This window comes from Microcaecilia unicolor, chromosome 1 (genome assembly GCF_901765095.1).
Source record: "Microcaecilia unicolor chromosome 1, aMicUni1.1, whole genome shotgun sequence".
In the NCBI taxonomy this organism is placed as follows: domain Eukaryota; kingdom Metazoa; phylum Chordata; class Amphibia; order Gymnophiona; family Siphonopidae; genus Microcaecilia; species Microcaecilia unicolor.
The window spans coordinates 130,443,713-130,468,699 of record NC_044031.1 but is presented as its reverse complement, the minus strand read 5'-3'; the positions used below and the strand labels follow the sequence as shown (position 1 = coordinate 130,468,699).

At 46.2% G+C, this 24,987-nt stretch overlaps 1 protein-coding gene across 1 annotated transcript in view; it reads left to right on the top strand.

Moving 5' to 3' along the window:
• The window catches only part of KRIT1 (KRIT1 ankyrin repeat containing), a 196,413-nt gene that overhangs the window by 76,225 nt on the left and 95,201 nt on the right, over positions 1-24,987 (top strand). Inside the window, 2 exon segments of the mRNA XM_030200232.1 lie at positions 1,326-1,469; positions 9,099-9,255. Coding sequence (XP_030056092.1) covers positions 1,326-1,469; positions 9,099-9,255 — 301 coding nt within the window.

Sequence of the window (24,987 nt, the reverse complement as noted above, 5' to 3'; positions counted from 1 at the left end):
AGCTTTTTTCAAAGTGGTGGGGTTTAAGTAGTAAACATGGATTACTTTAGCAGCAAGCCCCAGGTAAGTATAAAATAGTGCAGTAATGCTTTGATTACTCATGCAGATTTATTAAGCTGTTTCTATGCCAGTTGTTTCAAATCTATTTGTGCAGGCAGCTATGCAATCCACTAAGAAACCAAGGAAAGGGAAGAAAAGATTATTGTGACTTCAGTTTTTCATTGTTAGAGTGTGGCTATACAGCAGATGTTATTGGTCCATATACACATCTGTAAATGGGTGATTTTTGGCACTGGAATGTTTGTATCTGCCCATCTTATTCATATGTAAATTGCCTTTTCTGTGTTTTGATTACATGCACCTCCCTGGCATTAATGTATTTAATGATTGGTGCTTTATGATGTATTTGATTTTATTACTGGTCACTAGCAGGATATGCCTGTTTTTCTTTATTGCAAACAGCTCAGCAAGGAGGCTAGAAACAACATCCAACTCAGTTAGGAAGACCTGTTTTTGCCATAGACAGAAAATAGGGAAGGGCCTTCAGTACATAAACCTCTTAGTGTGTGCTTAAAACATCAAAATGTAGTACATCTACAATTCATCTTGTGCAACAATTATTGAAATCATGGTACTTTTTTTGGCATCACTGACATCTGTGCGATAAAAATAGCCATAGCCTTATTTTTAAAAGTGTAAATTTGAGTTGTCTCATACAAACAGGTGTTACATAGCCACGAATATAGCGATCCTCTCAGGTAACAGGGAAGAATATTAAGAGTCCTTTTACAAAGCCTTTGCAAAAAGTGGCCTGCAATAGTGTAGATGCATGTTTTTGGCACGCGTTAGACCAGTTTTTACCGTGTCTGGAAAAAAGGGCTTGTTTACAATGGACCGGAAAAAGGGCCTGTGGTAAAATTGAAACCAGCGTACACCTATTTACAGCCTGAGCCCTTAACGCCACCCATTAATCTAGCAGTAAGGGCTCATGCGCTACACACACGGTGACCAGTCGACAAGCGCCAACTACCAAATAATGTCAGAAATGCCACATGCAGCAGGAAATAAAAAAATAATTTGTCCCGGCAGTATGGGTGTGCAGCAAATCCAAAATTACCACCAGGGGGGCATGCTAGCCTGATGGTAGTCTCGTTTTGGTGCACATTGCACATGCATTGAGCCTACAAGGCCCCATAAGTTCTTAATGTTCATTTGTAGTTAAAATGCTCATTTTATGAGGACACAAGTATTTGTTTTCTGTTAAGGTTTTTTTATGTTTAAATGCTAAACCCTTAAAAGTTGTATTGCTGTGCTTCATTTACTAGGGAACGTCAGTGGGTTGATGACTTCCCCCTTCATCGCAGCGCATGTGAAGGAGATTCTGATTTATTAAGCCAACTCCTGGATGACAAGTTTTCAGTCAATCAACTGGATAATGATCACTGGGCACCTATCCATTATGCATGCTGGTGAGTACTTTAAAGAAAGGAAGAACCTTTTATCCGTGAGCCCACTCTGTACCTGTGCTGCCAAACTGCTGCTGCTAAGTGTTTTTCCATTTTCCTTTCTTATTCAGCATTAGAAGATACCAGCTCATGACACGAAATGACCAATTATGTAATTAGCTAAATTAAAGACAAATTTATAATGCATTCTGATGGGAGTATTTTTAAAGAGGCAGAATCAGCTCTCCTGCATAGTCTGATAAGTTTTGTATGTGCTTGCTTTTGACTACTGTTTCTGTTTTACACTGCTAGATGAGATTTCTAACTAGTAGTTATAGAACCATATTGTAGCTCCCATTCCCAAGAGCGTATATAAATGCTTACTTGGCTTGATATATTGGAAGGGAATAACTAGAAGTATTGGAAGGGAATAACTAGATATGGTCTGAGAAACATATGTTTCTCCGAGGACAAGCAGGCTGCTTGTTCTCACTGATGGGTGACGTCCACGGCAGCCCCTCCAATCGGAAACTTCTCTAGCAAAGTCCTTTGCTAGTCCTCGCGCGCCTGCGCGGCCGTCTTCCCGCCCGAAACCGGCTCGAGCCAGCCAGTCTTCTTTTCTCCGCACTCGGTACGGTCGTGTTTCGCCGTGTCGAGCCCCGGAAAGTCGACCTCGCGCGTCCAAATTTATTTTTGACGTGTTTTTTCTTCGGAAAAAGTCTTTAAAGTGTTGGGAAGTGCTTCGAAAAACCCCCCCCCCGGGTTTCAGACCACCCCTTCCCGTACTTCCAGCTTTTTGCCCCCGATAAGTTTTCTTTCGTCGTCGGGGTAGGCCTCTTTTCGGCCTCGGTCGAGATTTTCTCCCTTCTAAATTTTTTGGTGCTCTTTTTCCGTCATTTCGGATTTTGATTTCGCCGGCGTGATTTTTCCGCCCATGACATCGAAGCCTTCCAGCGGCTTCAAGAAGTGCACCCAGTGCGCCCGGGTAATCTCGCTCACTGATAGACACTCGTCGTGTCTTCAGTGTCTGGGGGCCGAGCACCGCCCTCAGAACTGTAGTCTGTGTTCCCTGCTTCAAAGGCGGACTCAGGTAGCGAGATTAGCCCAGTGGAACGTGTTGTTCTCGGGCTCTTCGTCGGCATCGGCACCGGGATCTTCGAGTGCATCGACGTCGTCAGCGTCCAGACCAAGAAAACAGGGGGGATGCGTCCCATCCTAGACCTAAGGGCCCTGAACAAATATCTCGTAAAAGAAAAGTTCAGGATGCTTTCCCTGGGCACCCTTCTCCCCATGATTCAGCAAAACGATTGGCTATGCTCTCTGGACTTGAAGGATGCCTACACACACATCCCGATACTGCCAGCTCACAGACAGTATCTGCGATTTCAGTTGGGCACACGCCACTTCCAGTACTGTGTGCTACCCTTTGGGCTCGCCTCTGCGCCCAGGGTGTTCACAAAGTGCCTAGCTGTGGTAGCAGCGGCACTTCGCAGGCTGGGGGTGCACGTGTTCCCATATCTCGACGATTGGCTGGTGAAGAACACATCCGAGGCAGGAGCCCTGCAGTCCATGCAGATGACTATTCGCCTCCTGGAGCTACTGGGGTTTGTGATAAATTATCCAAAGTTCCATCTTCTCCCAGTGCAGAAACTCGAATTCATAGGAGCTCTGCTGGATTCTCGGACGGCTCGCGCCTATCTCCCAGAGACGAGGGCCAACAACTTGTTGTCCCTCGTCTCGCGGGTGCGAGCGTCCCAGCAGATCACAGCTCGGCAGATGTTGAGATTGCTGGGCCACATGGCCTCCACAGTTCATGTGACTCCCATGGCCCGTCTTCACATGAGATCTGCTCAATGGACCCTAGCCTCCCAGTGGTATCAGGCTGCTGGGGGTCTAGAAGACGTGATCCACCTGTCCACGAGTTTTCTCGAATCCCTGTATTGGTGGACAATCTGGTCCAATTTGACTCTGGGACGTCCTTTCCAAATTCCTCAGCCACAAAAAGTGCTGACAACGGATGCGTCTCTCCTGGGATGGGGAGCTCATGTCGATGGGCTTCACACCCAAGGAAGCTGGTCCCTCCAGGAACGTGGTCTACAGATCAATCTCCTGGAGTTGCGAGCGATCTGGAACGCTCTGAAGGCTTTCAGAGATCGGCTGTCCCATCAAATTATCCAAATTCAGACAGACAACCAGGTTGCCATGTACTATGTCAACAAGCAGGGGGGCACCGGATCTCGCCCCCTGTGTCAGGAAGCCGTCAGTATGTGGCTCTGGGCTCGCCGTCTCGGCATGGTGCTCCAAGCCACATATCTGGCAGGCGTAAACAACAGTCTGGCCGACAGACTGAGCCGGATTATGCAACCTTACGAGTGGTCGCTCAACTCCAGAGTGGTGCGCCAGATCTTCCAAGCGTGGGGCACCCCCTTGGTGGATCTCTTCGCATCTCGAGTGAACCACAAAGTCCCTCAGTTCTGTTCCAGGCTTCAGGCCCCCGGCAGACTGGCATCGGATGCCTTCCTCCTGGATTGGGGGGAGGGCCTGCTGTATGCTTATCCTCCCATTCCTCTGGTGGGGAAGACTTTGTTGAAACTCAAGCAAGACCGAGGCACCATGATTCTGATTGCTCCTTTTTGGCCGCGTCAGATCTGGTTCCCTCTTCTTCTGGAGTTATCCTCCGAAGAACCGTGGAGATTGGAGTGTTTTCCGACCCTCATCACGCAGGACGAAGGGGCTCTTCTGCATCCCAGCCTCCGGTCCCTGGCTCTCTCGGCCTGGATGTTGAGAGCGTAGACTTTGCCTCTTTGGGTCTGTCAGAGGGTGTCTCCTGCGTCTTGCTTGCTTCCAGGAAAGATTCCACTAAGAGGAGTTACTTCTTTCTGTGGAGGAGGTTTGCCGTCTGGTGTGACAGCAAGGCCCTAGCTCCTCGCTCTTGTCCTACACAGACCCTGCTTGAATACCTTCTGCACTTGTCTGAGTCTGGTCTCAAGACCAACTCTGTAAGAGTTCACCTTAGCGCAATCAGTGCATACCATTACCATGTGGAAGGTAAGCCGATCTCAGGACAGCCTTTAGTTGTTCGCTTCATGAGAGGTTTGCTTTTGTCAAAGCCCCTTGTCAAGCCTCCTACAGTGTCATGGGATCTCAATGTCGTTCTCACCCAGCTGATGAAACCTCCTTTTGAGCCACTGAATTCCTGCCATCTGAAGTACTTGACCTGGAAGGTCATTTTCTTGGTGGCAGTTACTTCAGCTCGTAGAGTCAGTGAGCTTCAGGCCCTGGTAGCCCAGGCCCCTTACACCAAATTTCATCATAACAGAGTAGTCCTCCGCACTCACCCTAAGTTCTTGCCAAAGGTCGTGTCGGAGTTCCATCTGAACCAGTCAATTGTCTTGCCAACATTCTTTCCCCGTCCTCATTCCTGCCCTGCTGAACGTCAGCGGCACACATTGGACTGCAAGAGAGCATTGGCCTTCTACCTGGAGCGGACACAGCCCCACAGACAGTCCGCCCAATTGTTTGTTTCTTTTGATCCCAATAGGAGGGGAGTGGCTGTAGGGAAACACACCATATCCAATTGGCTAGCAGATTGCATTTCCTTCACTTACGCCCAGGCGGGGCTGGCTCTTGAGGGTCATGTCACGGCTCATAATGTTAGAGCCATGGCTGCGTCGGTAGCCCACTTGAAGTCAGCCTCCATTGAAGAAATTTGCAAAGCTGCGACGTGGTCATCTGTCCACACATTCACATCTCATTACTGCCTGCAGCAGGATACCCGACGCGACAGTCGGTTCGGGCAGTCAGTTCTTCAGAACCTGTTTGGGCTTTAGGATCCAACTCCACCCCCCGAGGGCCCTGTTTGTTCTGTTCCAGGCTGCACTCTCAGTTAGTTGGTAAATTTTTTAGGTCAATCTCAGTATGTCCTCGCCGTTGCGAGGCCCAATTGACCATGGTTGTTGTTTTGAGTGAGCCTGGGGGCTAGGGATACCCCATCAGTGAGAACAAGCAGCCTGCTTGTCCTCGGAGAAAGCGAATGCTACATACCTGTAGAAGGTATTCTCCGAGGACAGCAGGCTGATTGTTCTCACAAACCCGCCCGCCTCCCCGTTGGAGTTGTGTCTTCCCTTGAAGTGTATTGTCTTGCTACATACTGGACTGGCCGGCTCGAGCCGGTTTCGGGCGGGAAGACGGCCGCGCATGCGCGGTGCGCGCGGGCGCGCGAGGACTAGCAAAGGACTTTGCTAGAGAAGTTTCCGATTGGAGGGGCTGCCGTGGACGTCACCCATCAGTGAGAACAATCAGCCTGCTGTCCTCGGAGAATACCTTCTACAGGTATGTAGCATTCGCTTTATCAGTAAGAAGCAATGGACAAAATATCATGATGTTCTAGGTTATAATTAGAGGAGGTTCTTGGTATTTACTGACCTTCATACAAATTCTAATAAAGACTTATTTTGGATGGGGTTTGTTTATACAGAAACAGAAATCATTGGTAGATAAAGTCCATATGCCTAGTCATTCTGCTTTCCACACCAAGTGCGTGGCTCTGCATTCTCTTCTTGTTATTCAGTGCTCCTTAGTGCCTGTTTCATTCTTTCTTAAATTCTGATATTGTCCTCCTCCACCTCCACTAGCAGGCTATTCCATTCCCTTCCTGTAAAGAAATGCTTCCTTAGATTACTCCTGAGTCTGCCCCCTTTTCATTCCCTTTGTCGTGGTCTCAGGCTCTCGGACACTGGACCCACGTGACCCCATGGACCACTGCTGCCAAGCGGCAGCAGTAGGCAAGACCCCCAACCAGGACTGGGTAAACAAGCAAGGCAGGAGAAGCAGTAGACATGCAAAGCTGGAACAACCGAACTGGAACCATAGGACTGGAACTAAAGCAGTAAGGAAGCAGGGGATAAGCAGGACAGAGCAACCGGTCTTCACCTGCGCTTGACCACCATTCCCCAGGGGTTGAGCCCCCAGGTGCAGGTGGCCGGCAGGACTTACTGGACTGAGTTTGCAGACAGACTGGACCAACAGGATTCTAAACAAGCTTGACTGAAAGGGGGTTGGGACTCAGGGTTCTCACACAGGATACAAGGTACAGAAACAAGCAAGGCAGAAGTACTCCTATCAGCACCAAAAGGGTAAAGCAGGGAAGCTAAAGGGGTAAAGCAAGGCAGAAGTGCTTCTAACAGCACACCAAGGCAGAAGTGCTCCTATCTGCACCAAAAGGGTAAAGCAGGGAAGCCAAAAGGGTAAAAAGCAAGGCAGACGTGCTCCTAACAGCACCCCAAGGCAGAAGTGCTCCTATCAGCACCAAAAGGGTAAAGCAGGGAAGCCAAAAGGGTAAAAAGCAAGGCAGACGTGCTCCTAACAGCACCCCAAGGCAGAAGTGCTCCTATCAGCACCAAAAGGGTAAAGCAGGGAAGCCAAAAGGGTAAAGCAAGGCAGAAGTGCTTAACTGCACACACACTAACCTGGACCTTTGGTGTTGCAAAGGCCAAGCAGCAAAGCCCACAGGCGCTTAAAAAGACCATCACCAGCTGAGGCTCAGCTGCAGGAATCTCAAGGCAAGTAAGGGTGCTGCTTAGGTACAAACAAGCCAAGCAAGTCTGGCAGACCGGAAAATCGGGACCGGACTGGCCTCTGGAACATGTTTGGAAAACAGCAACAGATAGTCTAAAGCAGTCACCGGTACTGGCCACCAGAGGGCGAGGCGCACACAGACCAAGAAAACAGTCACAATCGTGACACCCTTCCTGTAAAGAAATGCTTCCTTAGATTACTCCTGAGTCTACCCTCTTTTCACCCTCATCCAGTAATCCCTTGTTTCAGAGCCTCCTTTCATTTGAAAAAAGCCTGTCACCTCTGTATTTATACCCTGGAGGTATTTAAATGTCTCTGTCATATATTCCATATTCAGCCTTTCCTCCAGGATTTAGATCTCAAATCTGTAATCATATGCTTTATGTCAAACACCACTTCATTGAGTTTATATCCTTCTGAAGATGCGGTCTCCTGAGTTACATATACTAGGGAATTCTGTATATGGCGCCAAATGTTAGGCGCTGCTTGGCACAGAAAAGCGTTCTAACGGGTGCAAGGCACTGAAATGGGGCAGAAATGGCAGATCCACATGAAAAACACCTCTGTGCCCATTTATAGACTAGCACCTAAGTGTGTCCGCATGGATCTGCAAAGGGGACGTGGTCATGGAAAGGGCATGCCAAAACAGCAAAAGAAAGCACCAAGAGCCTTCAAAGTTAGGACACAAATGCTTTAATCATATTCAGTTGGAGAGCAATCTTCAAAGATGACCCGACACGGGCCGTGTTTCGTGGGGCAGCGCCTGCATCAGGGGTCACAGAATTAGCGGGAGCAATATTCAGTAGCAAAATTTGCTCAACAAGAGTTGTAGAAGGTATATACAGCGGCAGTATATGTTCCTCTGCACTTATATTCAAACAAACGCACTCCCTCAATGTTAGGGTCCAATGAGTTAAACATTGAGGGAGTGCGTTTCTGTTTGAATATATGTGCAGAGGAGCATATACTGCCGCTGTATATACCTTCTACAACTCTTGTTGAGCAAATTTTGCTACTGAATATTGCTCCCACTAATTCTGTGACCCCTGACGCAAGCGCTGTGCGCCGGAACACGGCCAGTGTCGGGTCATCTTTGAAGATTGTTCTCCAACGGAGTATGATTAAAGCATTTGTGTCCCTACTCTGAAGGCTCTTGATGTTTTCTTTTGCTGTTTTGAACTTTACTGTGCACTTTGCTCCCTCTCTTTGCTGTATCATGGGAAGGGCATGGGCAGGTCAGGGACGTTCCCTTAAAATGTGTGCAGTGTTATAGAATAGTGCAGATCCATGTCCAAATTGCATGCTAGAATTTACACTAAGCACTTTTCTATAAAGGGCACTGATCTCAGAACACCCCTTATAGTAACATAGTAGATGACGGCAGAAAAAGACCAGCACGGTCCATCCAGTCTGCCCAACAAGATAAACTCATATGTGCCACTTTTTGTGTATACCTTACTTTGATTTGTACTTGTCTTTTTCAGGGCACAGACCGTATAAGTCTGCCCAGCACTATCCCCGCCTCCCAACCACCGGCTCTGGCACAAACCGTATAAGTCTGCCCAGTGCTATCCCCGCCTCCCAACCACCAGCCCCGCCTCCCACCACCGGCTCTGAATACCATTCAGCATGGATTTTTTCAGTGCTGAATTTTGAGCGCCTTTTACTGAATCTAGCCCATAATGCTTGAAATGAGGTCTCACCAGGACCTTTATAATAGGCAATATCACATTTTTCTTCCTGCTGGTCATTCCTTTCCTCACACACCCAGGCATCCTTGTTTTTTTCCATAACTTTATCCATGTATTTGAGTACTTTAAGATCATCAGATACAGTCATTCCCAGATCCCTGTTTTTATGTGCGCCATTCTTTGGGGTTTTTACAACCCTAATGCATAACTCTGCATTTTTTTACCATTAAAACTTAGTTTTCAAATTCTAGACCATTCCTAAAGCTTCACTTCATCCCTCCTTATGTTTTCTACACATGTCAGAGTGTCTTTCCTGTTGCAGATCGTAATTGGATTTGGTGGTCTTGCTTAAAGATAATTGTTTGTTGGGGATTCTCTTTTATAGGTATGGAAAAGTTGAAGCCACTCGAATGTTGTTGGAGAAAGGGAAGTGTAATCCAAATCTTTTGAATGGACAGCTCAGCTCTCCCCTTCATTTTGCTGCTGGAGGAGGACATTCTGAAATAGTGCAACTTCTTTTAAACCATCCAGAGACTGACAGAGTAAGCTGCTACACTAATTACTTTTACCTTTTCTTTTTATTTTAGACAGTAGATACTTGGCATTAACTGCAGTTCTATTAGGTGGAGTGCTATATTTCCCAATCATACAGAAGGGCTTTGGACTGGGCCATCCCCATGGTTCAGTGGCAGTGCAGTGCACTGTGATGTAGAAGCTCGATTTCCAGCTCAGTTCTTTTTGCTACCCAGGTCAGCTGGGGATGCTCCAGAAGCAACACCACAGACACTAGCGGGGAGGGAGGGGAGTTTGTCATATTTAAATGGTGACCCCTAGTGGCTGGATTAAGAGCCCAGGATTGCATAGTTCCAGCAAGTGCTCTGGTTTAGGGTCTCTGGAAGGAGACTGTCATAGCAGTATCTAGACTAAAGCAAGATGAGAGAGGATATAAAGTAGGGGACAGTTTTTGCAGGTAGTTGTGAAATCCTAGTGCCAAAGCTAGAAGCCAAAAGAACAGAAGAAACTGCCAAGTAAAAAAAAAAAAAAAAAAGGTAAGGTGGGGGAGGAGAAGGAGAATGTTCTCTAAGGACAAGCAGGCATAACATTCTCACATGGGGTGGGGGGGATGACATTGTCCACGGTGCCCATTGTGGACACTGCCATAGTGCACTGTCACTTTAAAACTTTGAGGCAGAGTTCCGGTGGAGCCACCATGCTAGGCGGACCCATGTAAAGGTGCACTGCGTCTCCCCTAACTTATCCCCGTGAAAAAAACACTGCTGCGCTGTTTGATTTATGGTAAAATTGGCAGGGCTAGTGACTGCTGAAGACTTAAAAATGCCCAGAATTCTCAAAGGAAAAAGGTACTCCTGCCATTACAGAACTATATTCACAAAAGGCCACTTCAGCAGCCGACCGTAAGTGCTGGTTCAGGGGAGATATCCTTGCCTCCACGCACCCGACTACCGAATTCTGATGACTCACTTACCCTGGTTCTTCAGGAGTTGCATTCTGCAAAGTCTGAAATTACAGAAATGGGGTGCAGGACTTCGCAGAATTGTCGGATCCAGTGGATATGTTGGAATGGCACTTGCACGACCTTGAGATGTAACAAGAAAAAGGCGCAGAAATAGTGGCATTGACTACCAAATAAGTGTAAGCACTAATGGAAAAAACTGAGGACATGGAGAACAGGCAACACAGATCACATGTGCACATTTATGGTATTCGAGAAGGTATGGAGGGTCCCAGCCCAATAGAATTTATTCAGAAGGTGTTGGTCGTCTGTTTTCCTAAGTCCCCGTCCCAGCCAGTGTTCGAGGTTGAGCAGGCACACTGGGAGTGCCGTCCAATTCCCCACCACCCCCAGGGCCTCATTGTTAAACTTTTGCGATACCAAGAGGTAGAGTATATTTTGCGTACGGCCAGGAAACAAAAACTATGTGAGTATGAGAATTGGTCTTTAAAAATCTTTCCAGATCTTAGCATGGAAATGATGACAAGAAGAAAAGAACTTTGGAACTATAAGCAAGCATTACTGGCTAGAGGCTGCAGGCGGATATATGGCACCCGGTGAAATTGGTGATCTTCTAGGATGGAAAGAAGCGGTTCTTTGACTCGCCTAAGGAAATTGACAGCTTTCTAAAATCCCTAGACTTTGCAACAAACATGCAGGATAAACCTCTAATGGCTCCACAAACCATCAAACAAAGAAGGGAGCTGCAAACCTCCCCTTCTGGCAAGGGGGATAAGCTTTCCCCTAAAGTTAAGTCTAAGTCTGCTCAACTTCTGCAAAAGGCCAGACTTACAGCCTTAGCGAGAAAAAAAAAATACTGACACAAATTTAAAAAGCGTTCTTGACATGCTTTCAGAGGAATCAGGAGATAATGATTCTCAGCACAGCAGGAAGGAGATAGCACGCCAGAAGAGGAACCCTCTGTGGCTGGAGTGAGACTGGAGAGTTTGCCTACACCTGAGACATAAACCGCTGGGGCACTATTTTAGTACTGGCTCTGAAAATATAAACTTGTAAGAATTGACAATGAGACTGGAGGAACTAGAGGTGCAAGTAGTGATATGCGGCAACGATGGAGTGATTTACGTTGTGTGGTCCACTGATAGTGGATGTGACTGGTGGGGACTGTGGTGGGGAAGCAGGTTGGCAGACGTGGGAAGAACGGGGGGCGCTGTGTACTATCAGAGGGCGGGGGAGGGAAGGGAGCAGGTGGAAGGAGGGCAGAGATTTGGGTGGGGGGGTTCTTGGTGTCAGGGATATGTTCAGGTGGGGAGTGGGAAAGCTCAGTATTCGAGGACGAGGAAAAAATTTTTGATTATGAGCAAGGAACTTAAGTTAACTACCTGGAATGAAACATATTCTCAAATAGTTAAAAGCTCTCTATGTGGACATTGCACTACTTCAGGAGGTAAAACTGGGCTCTAAGGAAATGTTGAAACAAGGGGGGACCATGGTCGAAGACATTTTTCTTCAGGGTGGTCTAGATCTAAAGGGGTGGTTATACTTGTTCATAAAAATGTGCCAGTTATTGAATATGTCTCTGGGAGAGATGAACTGGGCCAGTACGTCTGGGTATCAGGGAGGATAAATAGATGGGAATTTACGTTGCTGAATGTGCACACCCCAAATGGCCCAAAGTCCTCTTTCCAAAACTTATCACTTATTGCGTTAGGTAAGCAGGATAGAACACACACTCATACTAGAAAAGAGATTAGAGAAAGTGCTCTCCTCAAAAGGTAATTGCAGAACAGTCCCTTGGAAGATGTATGGAGGGTGCATAATCCCATGGAGCATCAATATACTTGCTACTCAGGTAGGCACATGTCATATTCTGTGTTGGACTACTGGTGGGTGGACAGATGCCATGTGAAGAGACGTTACTATCCACACAATCAGCATATCTGACCATGCCCCAGTTACTGGAAAAGTGGTGTACGACCACGCACAACTTCTGAGAAACAATGGAGGGCCAATGTGGCCCTCATGAGAAAACATACAATGAAAGAACTAATGAAGCAAAAATGGGCAGAATATTTGAAGTTGAATGACACAGGTGAGGTTAGCCTGGGGATACTTTGAGATGCAGGTGAAGCATACATGAGGGGGATACTGTTACAACACACTGCCAGGGTGAATGGGATCAGATCAGCCGAGTTTCTCTTGGGGAGAGGAACTAGACAAGGGTGCCCAATGTCCCTGTTGTTATTTGCTATTGCCCTGGAGCCATTTGCGGCCAGTATTCGACAACATCCAGGTATTACCCCTGTAGAAATCTAACACTAGCCACAAAATCTTATTGTGTGTGGATGACACACTACTATTTTTTGCAAGGCCTCTTTGCCACTTTTGCTCCATGAACCAACTCGGTTTGGAGCTATATCGGGATTTAAAACTAATATAGATAAAACAGAAACCTTTCTGTTTGTTGTCTCCCCCTCAGATTTTGAGGACTTGCCCTTTAAGGTTTCAAATAAGGATTTCAGGTATTTGGGCCTTGTCCTCTCCAACAAAACTGCGGATCTCTTCTGTCTAAAATACGACAAACTTACAGGCCAAGTTCAACAAGATCTAGAGAGCTGGAAGTCATTGACACTGACAGTGGAGTAGGGTGGCAACCCTTCACATGATGATTCTTCCAAAACTTTTGTTTCTATTTGCGCAGCTGCCTATTACTGTCCCCACCAAATATTTTCGTAAATGGGAGGCAATGTGGGGACTGAGAGGGAAGGCTTTTAATGCTCCCGAAGGAAGAAGGGGGGTAGGGGCTCCAAATTTGAAGTCATATTATCAGGCAGCTGTGTTAAAAGCCATAAGGGATAACTATAAGGAAGACTCCCCCCCCCCCCTGAGTACAGTGGGTGGCTATAGAGAAAGCCTATTTGAACCCCTTCTCTATATTTGAGGTGGAAGGACCAGGGGAATCGCAGGTATTAAAATCAGCAGCGGTGGTCAGTCCACATGTCTTTACGACCCCGCTGCGGAAGATGTGGAAGGAGATGTGTATAAAATATGGGGTGCAGGACCACATCATCCCTCTCAGTCTTTTGAAGGTCTATTAGTCTTGGTCCACGCGATACTTTGCAGGACTGAGAGCACAGATGGAAGAAGCTGGATTACGCTATTGCAGGAACTTATTTTGTCAGGATATGATCTTATCCCTCGGTCTTATCCCTTTTTTCAATCTACACCTCTTCCCTGGGCTCGCTGATCTCATCTCATGGTTTCCAATATCATCTTTATGCTGATGACACCCAGCTTTATCTCTCCACACCAGACATCACTGCAGAAACCCAGGCCAAAGTATCGGCCTGCTTATCCGACATTGCTGCCTTGATGTCCAGCCGCCACCTGAAACTGAACATGGCCAAGACCGAGCTCATTGTCTTTCCACCCAAACCCACTTCTCCTCTCCCTCCATTCTCTATTTCAGTCGACAACACCCTCATCCTCCCTGTCTCATCTGCCTGCAACCTCGGAGTCATCTTCGACTCCTCCCTCTTCTTCTCTGCCCATATCCAGCAGACAGCCAAGACCTGTCACTTCTTTCTCTATAACATCAGCAAAATTCGCCCCTTCCTCTCCGAGCACACCACCCGAACTCTCATCCACTCTCTCATCACCTCTCGCCTTGACTACTGTAACCTACTCCTCACTGGCCTCCCACTTAACCATCTATCCCCCCTTCAATCCGTTCAGAACTCTGCTGCCCGTCTTATCTTCCACCTAGACCGATATGCTCATATCACCCCTCTCCTCAAGTCACTTCACTGGCTTCCGATCAGGTACCGCATACAGTTCAAGCTTCTCCTACTAACCTACAAATGCACTCAATCTGCAGCCCCTCATTACCTCTCTCTCTACCCTCATCTCCCCTTACGCCCCTACCTGTAACTTCCGCTCACAGGACAAATCCCTCCTGTCAATACCCTTCTCCACCACCGCCAACTCCAGGCTCTGCCCTTTCTGCCTCGCCTCACCCTATGCTTGGAATAAACTCCCTCAGCCCATACGCCAAGCCCCCTCCCTGCCCACCTTCAAATCCTTGCTCAAAGCCCACCTCTTCAATGTCGCTTTCGGCACCGAACCATTGTACCTCTATCCAAGAAATCTAGACTGCCCCCAGTTTGATTTACTGCACTTTTTGTCCTTTAGATTGTAAGCTCCTTTGAGCAGGGACTGTCCTTCTTTGTTAGATAGTACAGCGCTGCGTAACCCTGGTAGTGCTGTAGAAATGTTAAATAGTAGTAGTAGTAGTAGCACATCCTAGGGAGTTGAATCTCTTTTCATCAGTACTTTCAGAACAGAGATTTCTTACTAAGCCCACCGGCAAAAAGAGATCTACATAGAAAACTGACATCCATGAGAGTGGTGTTTACATCCAAATCCAGAAGTAGATTGCTGTCCAAGATCTTAGGAGTTCAATCAGATCTCTCCTCCTGAGCAGCTGAGGGTGATCTATCAGTGGGAGAAATGGTTGGGCTCAATGCCTTTCTATATGTACAGAAGTGCTCTAGGGTGGCCCAGTACATCTGCCTTCAATTCCTTATTTTACATAGGGCGTACTGGACCCCACTTCAGGGTCATAGGGCCAACCAGCGAAGCTCAACATTGTGTTGGAGGAATTGTGGAAATCTAGGGTCATTTGACCATCTCTGGTGGGGACTATCCAGTTGTCCAGAAATTTTGGAAACAGGTGCAAACACAAATCGAGGTGTGGACTGGAGAACAGTGGGTGGCCAAAAGATTACCATGCCTGCTGGGCATTCCCAAGTGGGGGACTTCCCTTGACCAACACTCTTCAGGAGTAGCCCATCTTCTGGTGCTAGCTGCCAAGATGGTTATTGTGAAAGCTTAAACAAACCACAGTCCTCACAATACAGTCATGACACCAGGCCATAGTAGAGAAGATTTGATAAGCTTACGTGGGAGTTGCAGGGTAAGGGTGACACTCATACTTCCTTGTGAGCAGCTGTAAACATCTGACGATCCCTCAGTGTCCCGATATAGACTCTTCTGTATACAATGAGATTACTTCCAATACTCAATTAAAAACAAGAGATCTCACATTCCAGGGGTAAGTTGAGGTAAGTACCTCTAACATTTTCTTTCTGAATCTTTAATTGGTTACTTAGCTATCTCCACTAAGCTGGATAATCTCCATCGCATTAAAGAGTAGTAATGTCTTCATGAGGGTGGGGAAGGGAAGGTGGGGGAACATCTGCAGGTGCCTTTCTGCCTGATGCTTGAGCAGGGGACCAGCAGTCTATTGTTTTCCTCAGAGCAGAGAGGTTGGTTTTATAATCTTTCCTCAGTGCGTCAAATGTTTGGATTTTGGTGCCATCCCTTTTTTGTGAAACTTTTCTTCATATTCTTCTTTTTCTGTATTAATTTTGTTCAATTTATTCATTTTTTAAATTAATTTTCATTCTTCATTTTTCAGCCTTTGGGGCCTTTGAGCCCTTCTTTTGACCGAGAATCATCAACCTTTTTCTGGTACATGACTACTCAAGCTCCCCGAGCCATAGAGTCTTTCAGTCTTATGTTGGCCATGCTTCCCTCCATGTCAGCGAGGGTGCCAAGTGGCTTTAAGAAGTGTACTCGAATCAATAGGACTATTTCAGGCACAGACCCCTATAACTGGTGTGCTCAGTGCATGGGTCCCGAGCACCGGGACATACAGTAACATAGTAGATGACAACAGAAAAAGACCTGCACAGTCCATCCAGTCTGCCCAACAAGATGAACTCATGTGTATACCTTACCTTGATTTGTACCTGTCTTTTTCAGGGCACAGACCGTATAAGTCTGCCCAGCACTATCCCCTCCTCCCAATCACCAGCCCTGCCTCCCACCACCGGCTCTGGCACAGACCGTATAAGTCTGCCCAGCACTATTCCCCGCCTCCCAACCACCAGTCCCACCTCCCACCACCGGATCTGGCACAGACCATATAAGTCTGCCCACCACTATCTTCCCTCCCAACCACCAACCCCTCTTCCCCGCACCGGCTCCGCCACCCAATTTCGGCTAAGCTTCTGAGGATCCATTCCTTCTGCACAGGATTCCTTTATGTATATCCCACGCATGTTTGAATTCCATTACCGTTTTCATCTCCACCACCTCCCGCAGGAGGGCATTCCAAGCATCCACCACTCTCTCTGTGAAAAAATAGTTCCTGACATCTTTTTTGAGTCTGCCCCCCTTCAATCTCATTTCATGTCCTCTCGTTCTACTGCCTTCCCATCTCCGGAAAAGATTTGTTTGCGGATTAATACCTTTCAAATATTTGAACGTCTGTATCATATCACCCCTGTTCCTCCTTTCCTCCAGGGTATACATATTCAGGTCCGCAAGTCTCTCCTCATACGTCTTGGAACGCAAATCCCATACCATTCTCGTAGCTTTTCTTTGCACCGTTTCAATTTTTTTTACATCCTTAGCAAGGTACGGCCTCCAAAACTGAACACAATACTCCAGGTGGGGCCTCACCAACAACTTGTACAGGGGCATCAACACTTCCTTTCTTCTGCTGGTCACACCTCTCTCTATACAGCCTAGCAACCTTCTCACTACGGCCACCGCCTTGTCACACTGTTTCGTCGCCTTCAGATCCTCGGATACTATCACCCCAAGATCCCTCTCCCCCTCAGTACATATCAGACTCTCACCGCCTGTGAGTACAGAGTACAGCATGAAAAATGTTTTGGTTTTGCAGGTATCCACATTGAGCATGGCAGGGGATTCGGCACTGGACGTGGAACCTTCATTGGCATTGACATCAGGTGCACTGACGCAACATTGAGATGGTCCAACATCGGACTCGATACAGCGACCACATAAGGACTCTAGGTCCTCTTCGTTGGTGCTGCATGCATCGAGGGACCAGTAACTACTCTCTTTCTTTCCAGTTTATTTCTTATTGAGAGCCTTCGAAGTCTTCGAGATCTCCTATGCCTGCACAGGCTATAACTCAGGCTATGTCCACACTGCTTTTTCAGCCAGTACTGACATCTGCTGTACAGGAGAAAATCTGGGCTGTGCTCAAGCAGGAGCTTTCAGAGCTACTGCACTTGCAGTCTGTACAGGCTTACAGGGTGCTTGCGCCAACCTCAACCCAGCCCATTGATGCACTGGAGAAACAGTAATGGAAGAGGTCCCACATACCAGCTCATCAGGGGCATGTATTGACATCGGCAGAAGAATTTTCTCCAACCTCGGAGAGTTATCTGCCTGTACCCCTCATGAGCAATACTCTGAAGAGTCAGATTCAGACCTCTCCTGGAAAACAGATCAGGACCTCTCAGATGAGGAGTTGTATGACATTCCATCTTATTCTTCTCTGCCACCTCAGAGGTGTAAGTCTTCCCCAGAAGGTATATCCTTTCCAGTCTTTGTCCGTGAGATGGCTCAAGCTATACCTTTTTATTTTTATTTTTTTTGTTACATTTGTACCCCGCGCTTTCCCACTCATGGCAGACTCAATGCAGCTTACATGGGGCAATGGAGGGTTAAGTGACTTGCCCAGAGTCACAAGGAGCTGCCTGTGCCTGAAGTGGGAATCGAACTCAGTTCCCCAGGACCAAAGTCCACCACCCTAACCACTAGGCCACTCCTCCTGGAAACAGAGGAACACTCTCGTTCAAACTTTTTGAAGTTCTAAATTATGACTCTCCCCCTAGAGAGGGTATTACAGAACACATAGACAAACATGGTTTAATGGGACAGAGTCCTTAGTGGAGCACATGATCTGGTTAGGGAGGTAATGGTGATGGGGCCGCTTGATAACAGTGACCATAATATGATCAGATTTGATATTAGCTTTGGAGCAAGTATAATCAGGAAATCCAATATGTTAGTGTTTAAGTTTCAAAAAGGAGACTATGATAAAATGAGAAGACCGGTGAAAAAAAAATTAGAGGAGCAGCTGTGAGGGTCAAAAATTTACATCAGGCGTGGATGCTGTTAAAAAAAATACTGTCCTGGAAGGCCAGGCGAAATATATTTCATGTATTAAAAAAGGAGGGAGGAAGACCAAACGACAGCCGGCATGGTTAAAAAGTAAGGTGGAGGAAGCTATAAGAACTAAAAGAAAATCCTTCAGAAAATGGAAGAAGGAACCTACTGAAAATAATAAGAAACAGCATAAGGAATGTCAAATCAAATGCAAAGCGCTGATAAGGAAGGCAAAGAGGGACTTTGAAAAAAAGATTGTGTTGGAGGCAAAAACACATAGTAAAACATTTTTTTACATATATTAAAACCAAGAAGCTGGCAAAAGAATCGGTTGGACCACTAGATGACCGAGGGGTAAAAGGGGCAATCAGGGAAGACAAAGCCATAGTAGAGAGAGTAAATGAATTCTTTGCTTCGGTCTTCACCGAGGAAGATTTGGGAGAGATACCGGTGGCAGAAATGGTATTCAAAGCTGACGAGTCAGAGAAGCTGAATGAAATCTCTATAAACCTAGGGGATGTAATGGGGCAATTTGATAAATTGAAGAGTAGCAAGTCTCTTGGACCGGGTGGTATTCATCCCAGAGTACTGATGGAATTGAAAAATGAACTGGCAGAACTATTGTTAGTAATATGTAATTTATCTTTAAAATCGAGCGTGGTACCGGAAGATTGGAGGGTAGCCCATGTAACACCGATATTTAAAAAAAGGTTCAGAGGGGATCTGGAAAATTATGGACTGGTGAGCCTGACGTCCATGCCGGGCAAAATGGTAGAGACTATTATAAAGAACAAAATTACAGAACATATTCAAAAGCATGGATTAATGAGACAAAGCCAACATGGATTTAGTGAAGGGAAATCTCGCCTCACCAATCTATTACATTTCTTTGAAGGGGTGAGCAAACGTGGATAAAGGTGAGCCAGTTGATATTGTGTATCTGGATTTTCAAAAGGCATTTTGCAAAGTACCTCATGAAAGGACTCCAGAGGTAATTGGAGAGTCATGGGATAGGAGGTAGTGTTCTATTGTAGACAGTGCTTTTTTTGTAGAAAAAAAGGTGCCGGTACTCATTATGGGCGGGGTCACCACATATGGCTCCACCCCTATGATAGCCACACCCACATTAACCACACCCCCTATACCAGCCATGGCGCATATAAACAGACATCATTGAAAATATTACAGTACTATAGGAGAAAAAAATAACGTGATTTGCTAAGTAGTAGTAGTAGTAGTATACCCAGTGCAAAATAAGACAGCCAATGTAAATTCTCAAATTGGACATATTACAAACACTAAAATGAAAATAAAATGATTTTTTTCTACCTTTGTTGTCTGGTGACTGTTTTTCTTTCCATATTGGTCCCAGTCTGTGATTCTCCTTTCCTCTGTTTTCGCTTAACTCTTCTGTGCCATTTGTCATTTTTGTCTCCTTTTTCTTTGCTTTCTTCAATATTTTTCAGGCTCTCTCTCTGTCCAGATTTAATTCATTCTTACTATCCATTCTTTAATTTCCTTCATCTACCTGTGGCTTTTCATCTTTTCCTCACCCTTGTTCTCCCCATGCCCCTTCCTCTTATTCTCCAGTCTTTCTCTATTCCCCTTTTCCATCCAGCAGCTCTGCTTTCTCTCCCCATCCTTCCAGTGTCTCCCCTATTTCTTTCTGCATTCTTCCATCCAGCGTCTTCCCTCTTTCTCTCCCTATCCTTCTGTTTTCCCTCTCTCTCTCCCCATCCTTCCATCTGTTTTTCCCTCTCTCTCTCTCCCCAATCCTTCCCTCTGTTGTTTTCCCTCTTCCTCTCTCTCCCCAATCCTTCCCTCTGTTGTTTTCCCTCTTTCTCTCTCTCCCCATCCTTCCATCTGTTTTCCCCTTTCTCCCCAATCCTTCCATCTGTTTTTCTCCTCTCTCCCCAATCCTTCCATCTGTTGGTTTCCCTCTTTCTCTCTCTCCCCAGTCCTTCCCTCTGTTGGTTTCCCTCTCTCTCTCCCCAATCCTTCCCTCTGTTGTTTTCCCTCTCTCTCTCTCCCCAATCCTTCCCTCTGTTGGTTTCTCTCTTTCCCTCTCTCCCCAATCCTTCCCTCTGTTGTTTTCCCTCTTTCTCTCTCTCCCCAATCCTTCCCTCTGTTGGTTTCCGTCTTTTTCTCTTTCCCCAATCCTTCCCTCTGTTGGTTTCCCTCTTTCTCTCTCTCCCCAATCCTTCCCTCTGTTGTTTTCCCTCTTTCTCTCTCTCCCCAATCCTTCCCTCTGTTGGTTTCCCTCTTTCCCTCTCTCCCCAATCCTTCCCTCTGTTGTTTTCCCTCTTTCTCTCTCTCCCCAATCCTTCCCTCTGTTGTTTTCCCTCTCTCTCTCTCTCTCTCTCTCCCCCAATCCTTCCCTCTGTTTTCCCTCTCTCTCCCCATCCTTCCATCTGTTTTCCCTCTCTCTCCCCTTCCTTCCATCTGTTTTTCCCTCTCTCCCCAATCCTTCCATCTGTGTTTATCCTCTCTCTCCCCATCCTTCCATCTGTTTTTCCCCTCTCTCCCCAATCCTTCCATCTGTTTTTCCCCTCTCTCCCCAATCCTTCCATCTGTTTTTCCCTCTCTCCCCATCCTTCCCTCTGTTGGTTTCCCTCTCTCTCCCCAATCCTTCCCTCTGTTGGTTTCCCTCTTTCCCCAATCCTTCCCTCTGTTGGTTTCCCTCTTTTTCTCTTTCCCCAATCCTTCCCTCTGTTGTTTTCCCTCTTTCTCTCTCTCCCCAATCCTTCCCTCTGTTGGTTTCCGTCTTTTTCTCTTTCCCCAATCCTTCCCTCTGTTGGTTTCCCTCTTTTTCTCTTTCCCCAATCCTTCCCTCTGTTGGTTTCCTTCTTTCTCTCTCTCCCCAATCCTTCCCTCTGTTGGTTTCCCTCTTTCTCTCTCTCCCCAATCCTTCCCTCTGTTGGTTTCCCTCTTTCTCTCTCCCCCAATCCTTCCCTCTGTTGGTTTCCCTCTTTCTCTCTCTCCCCAATCCTTCCCTCTCTGTTGGTTTCCCTCTTTCCCCAATCCTTCCCGCTGTTGGTTTCCCTCTTTCTCTCTCTCCCCAATCCTTCCCTCTGTTGGTTTCCCTCTTTCTCTCTCTCCCCAATCCTTCCCTCTGTTGGTTTCCCTCTTTCTCTCTCCCCCAATCCTTCCCTCTGTTGGTTTCCCTCTTTCTCTCTCTCCCCAATCCTTCCCTCTCTGTTGGTTTCCCTCTTTCCCCAATCCTTCCCGCTGTTGGTTTCCCTCTTTCTCTCTCTCCCCAATCCTTCCCTCTGTTGGTTTCCCTCTTTCTCTCTCTCCCCAATCCTTCCCTCTGTTGGTTTCCCTCTTTCTCTCTCTCCCCAATCCTTCCCTCTGTTGGTTTCCCTCTTTTTCTCTTTCCCCAATCCTTCCCTCTGTTGGTTTCCCTCTTTCTCTCTCTCCCCAATCCTTCCCTCTGTTGGTTTCCCTCTTTCCCCAATCCTTCCCTCTGTTGGATTCCCTCTCCCTGCCAAGTTTGGCGCGAACGGCGCGAAGTCGCGACGCACGCGGCACCAGCCCCTATTTCCGGCCGCTACTGCTTCTCCTGTTGAGCAGCAGCGACCGCTACACAAAGAAAAAGAAGATTAACAAAAAAAAATTGAAACCTGGCTGAAACGCGGCACCCCGGCACTGTAGACAGCCATTAGGCATTGGCTGTTGCCCCGCAGCCGCTCCTCCTCTTGCCTCTACGTCACTGCCCCTGGAGGAAGACCCCGGAGGAGCGCAGTGACGTAGAGGCAAGAGGAGGAGCGGCTGCGGGGCAACAGCCAATGCCTAATGGCTGTCTACAGTGCCGGGGTGCCGCGTTTCAGCCAGGTTTGAAGTTTTAAAAAAAATCTTTTTCTTTGTGTAGCGGCCGCTGCTGCTCAACAGGAGAAGCAGCAGCGGCCGGAAATGGGGGCTGGCACTGCGTCCGTCACGGGGCGGGGGGAGCAAAAAAAAAAAGGTTCCGGTACGCCGTACCGTTGCGTACCGGCACAAAAAAAGCACTGATTGTAGATTAAAAACTGGTTAAAAGATAGAAAACAGAGTGTAGGGTTAAATGGTCAGTATTCTCAATGGAGAAGGGTAGTTAGTGGGGTTCCCCAGGGACCACTGCTTTTTAACATACTTATGAATGATCTAAAGATGGGAGTAACTAATGAGGTAATTAATACGCTAAAAACGTCTGCTCAGTGTGCGGCGGCGGCCAGAAAAGCAAACAGACTGCTAGGAATTATTAGGAAAGGGATGATGAATAAGACCGAAAATACTATGCCTGTGTATCGCTCCATGGTGCGACTGCACTTTAGTATTGTGTTCAGTTCTGGTCACCGTTTCTCAAAAAAGATATAGCGGAATTAGAAAAGGTTCAAAGAAGAGCGACCAGAATGATAAAGGGGATGGAACTCCTCTCATATAAGGAAAGGCTAAAGAGGTTAGGGCTCTTCAGTTTGGAAAAGAGACGGATGCATGGAGATATGATTGATGTCTACAAAATCCTTAGTGGTGTAGAACAAATAGAAATAAATCGATTTTTTACTCGTTCCAAAAGTACAAAGACTAGGGGACATTCAAGGAAGTTACATGGAAGTACTTTTAAAACAAATAGGAGGAAATATTTTTTCACTCTGGAACTCTTTGCCGGAGGATGCAGTAACAGTGATTAGCATATCTGGGATTAAAGGTTTGGACAAGTTCCTTGAGGAAAAGTCCATATTCTGCTGTTGAAACAGACATGGGGAAACAACTGCTTTCCCTGGGATTTATAGCATGGAATGTTGCCACAATTTGGATTTCTGCCAAGTACTTGTGACCTGGCTTGGCCAATGTTGGAAACAGGATATTGGGCTAGATGGACCATTGGTCTGACCTAGTATGGCTACTCTTATGTTCTTATGTACAGTTCTCCTCTATTCTATTATAAAAAGTACTTCACTAAAAAACTGGGAGACCCCTCTGACAGTCCAAAGAACAAAGGAGGAGGTCACAACCTGACAGAAGGGGAGGATTTAGAGAATCTGGTTTAAAACCTTTAATGCAGTCAAAAATCTCCAGTCACCAAGTGTATATCAGACTTGATACGGCTGTGTTTTGGCACTGGTGCCTGCATCAGGAGTCACATTACCTGTCACATCCAGTGGTGCATGAGTGTTCTTACATATATAGAACTAACATATAACATCCAGCCTGAAACATCATCAATCAATAATATCAGAAATCCAGCGGTGTATCACCTAAAGAGAAAATCTGGCAGTGGTTTACATGTAAATTACCCCAAATTTGACACAATGTATAAGATACAGAAATTTGCAGGCTTTGAGAAAACACAACTACCACATCATTTTTTAGTGTTAAGAGTCTGCTTTAAAATGTACCTGCAGGCTTAGATCTCATGCTTTTGCTCCTCCAGGCAAACGGAGGGAAGGCCGACAGTCGCTCAAAAGCGCATGGTTCAGGATAAGATATCTTTTGAGGATATCAACCAAACAGGGAAGAAAAAGTTCCTTATAAGCAAGGATGTCAAAGAGACTGTAGTGGATCAGATGGTCTTAAGTAAAATTAATAATAATCAGGCAGAAGATAACATATTAATAATGCCATGAATTAAACGTGATATAAAACTGAGCAACAAGCATTCATTGAAATGTCTATACACAAATGCAAGGAGCCTGAGACATAAGATGGGAATACATTGCACACAATGAAAGATTGGATATTATAGGCATCTCTGAGACCTGGTGGAAGGAAGATAACCAGTGGGACACAGTCATACCGAGCTACAAATTATATCGTAGTGATAGGGTAGATAGGATTGGTGGAGGGGTAGCACTGTATATTAATGAGAACCTTGACTCAGATAGGCTGCAAATACTGCAGGACACAAAACCCATATTGGAATCTTTGTGGATCGAAATTCCATGTGAAAGGGAAAAAAATGGTGATAGGAGTGTACTACCGTCCGCCTGGCCAGGACGAGCAGACGGACGCAGCAATGTCAAAGGAAATTAGGGAAGCAAATAAAATGGGCAATGTAATAATAATGTTTAATTTCAATTATCCGGATATAGACTGGGTTAATGTAACATCGGTACACACCAGGGAGATACAATTTCTTGGTGAAATCAAGGACAGCTTCATGGAACAGCTGGCTCAGGAGCCGACAAGAGAAGAAAAAACGCTAGACCTAGTCCTTAGTGGAGCACATGATCTAGTGCAGGGAGTAACGGTGCAAGGGCCACTTGATAACAGTGATTATAATATGATCAGTTTTGATATTGGCATTGAAGTAAGTGAACTTAGGAAATCAAATACGCTTTCGTTTAACTTTAGAAAAGGTTATTACGATAAAATGAGAAAAACGGTGAAAAAAAGACTGAAAGGAGCAGCTCACAGGGTAAAAAACTTGCATCAGGCGTGGATGCTGTTCAAAAACACCATCCTAGAGGTACAGGACAAATATATTCCACGTATTAGAAAAAGAGGGGAAAAGACCAAACGTCAGCCGGCGTTGCTAAACAGTAAGGTAAAGGAAGCCATTAGAGCCAAAAAACAATCCTTCAGAAAATGGAAAAGAGAACCAACTGAAAATAATTAGATAAAACATAAGGAATACCAAGCCAAATGCAAAGCGGAGATAAGGAGGGCAAAAAAAAACTTTGAAAAAAGTTACCGTTAGAAGCGAAAATACATAAATACATAGTAAAACTTTTTTTTAGATACATTAAAAGCAGGAAGCCAGCTAAAGAATTGGTTGGGCCGCTGGACGAAAGTGGTGTTAAAGGGGAGATCAGGGAAGACAAAGCCATAG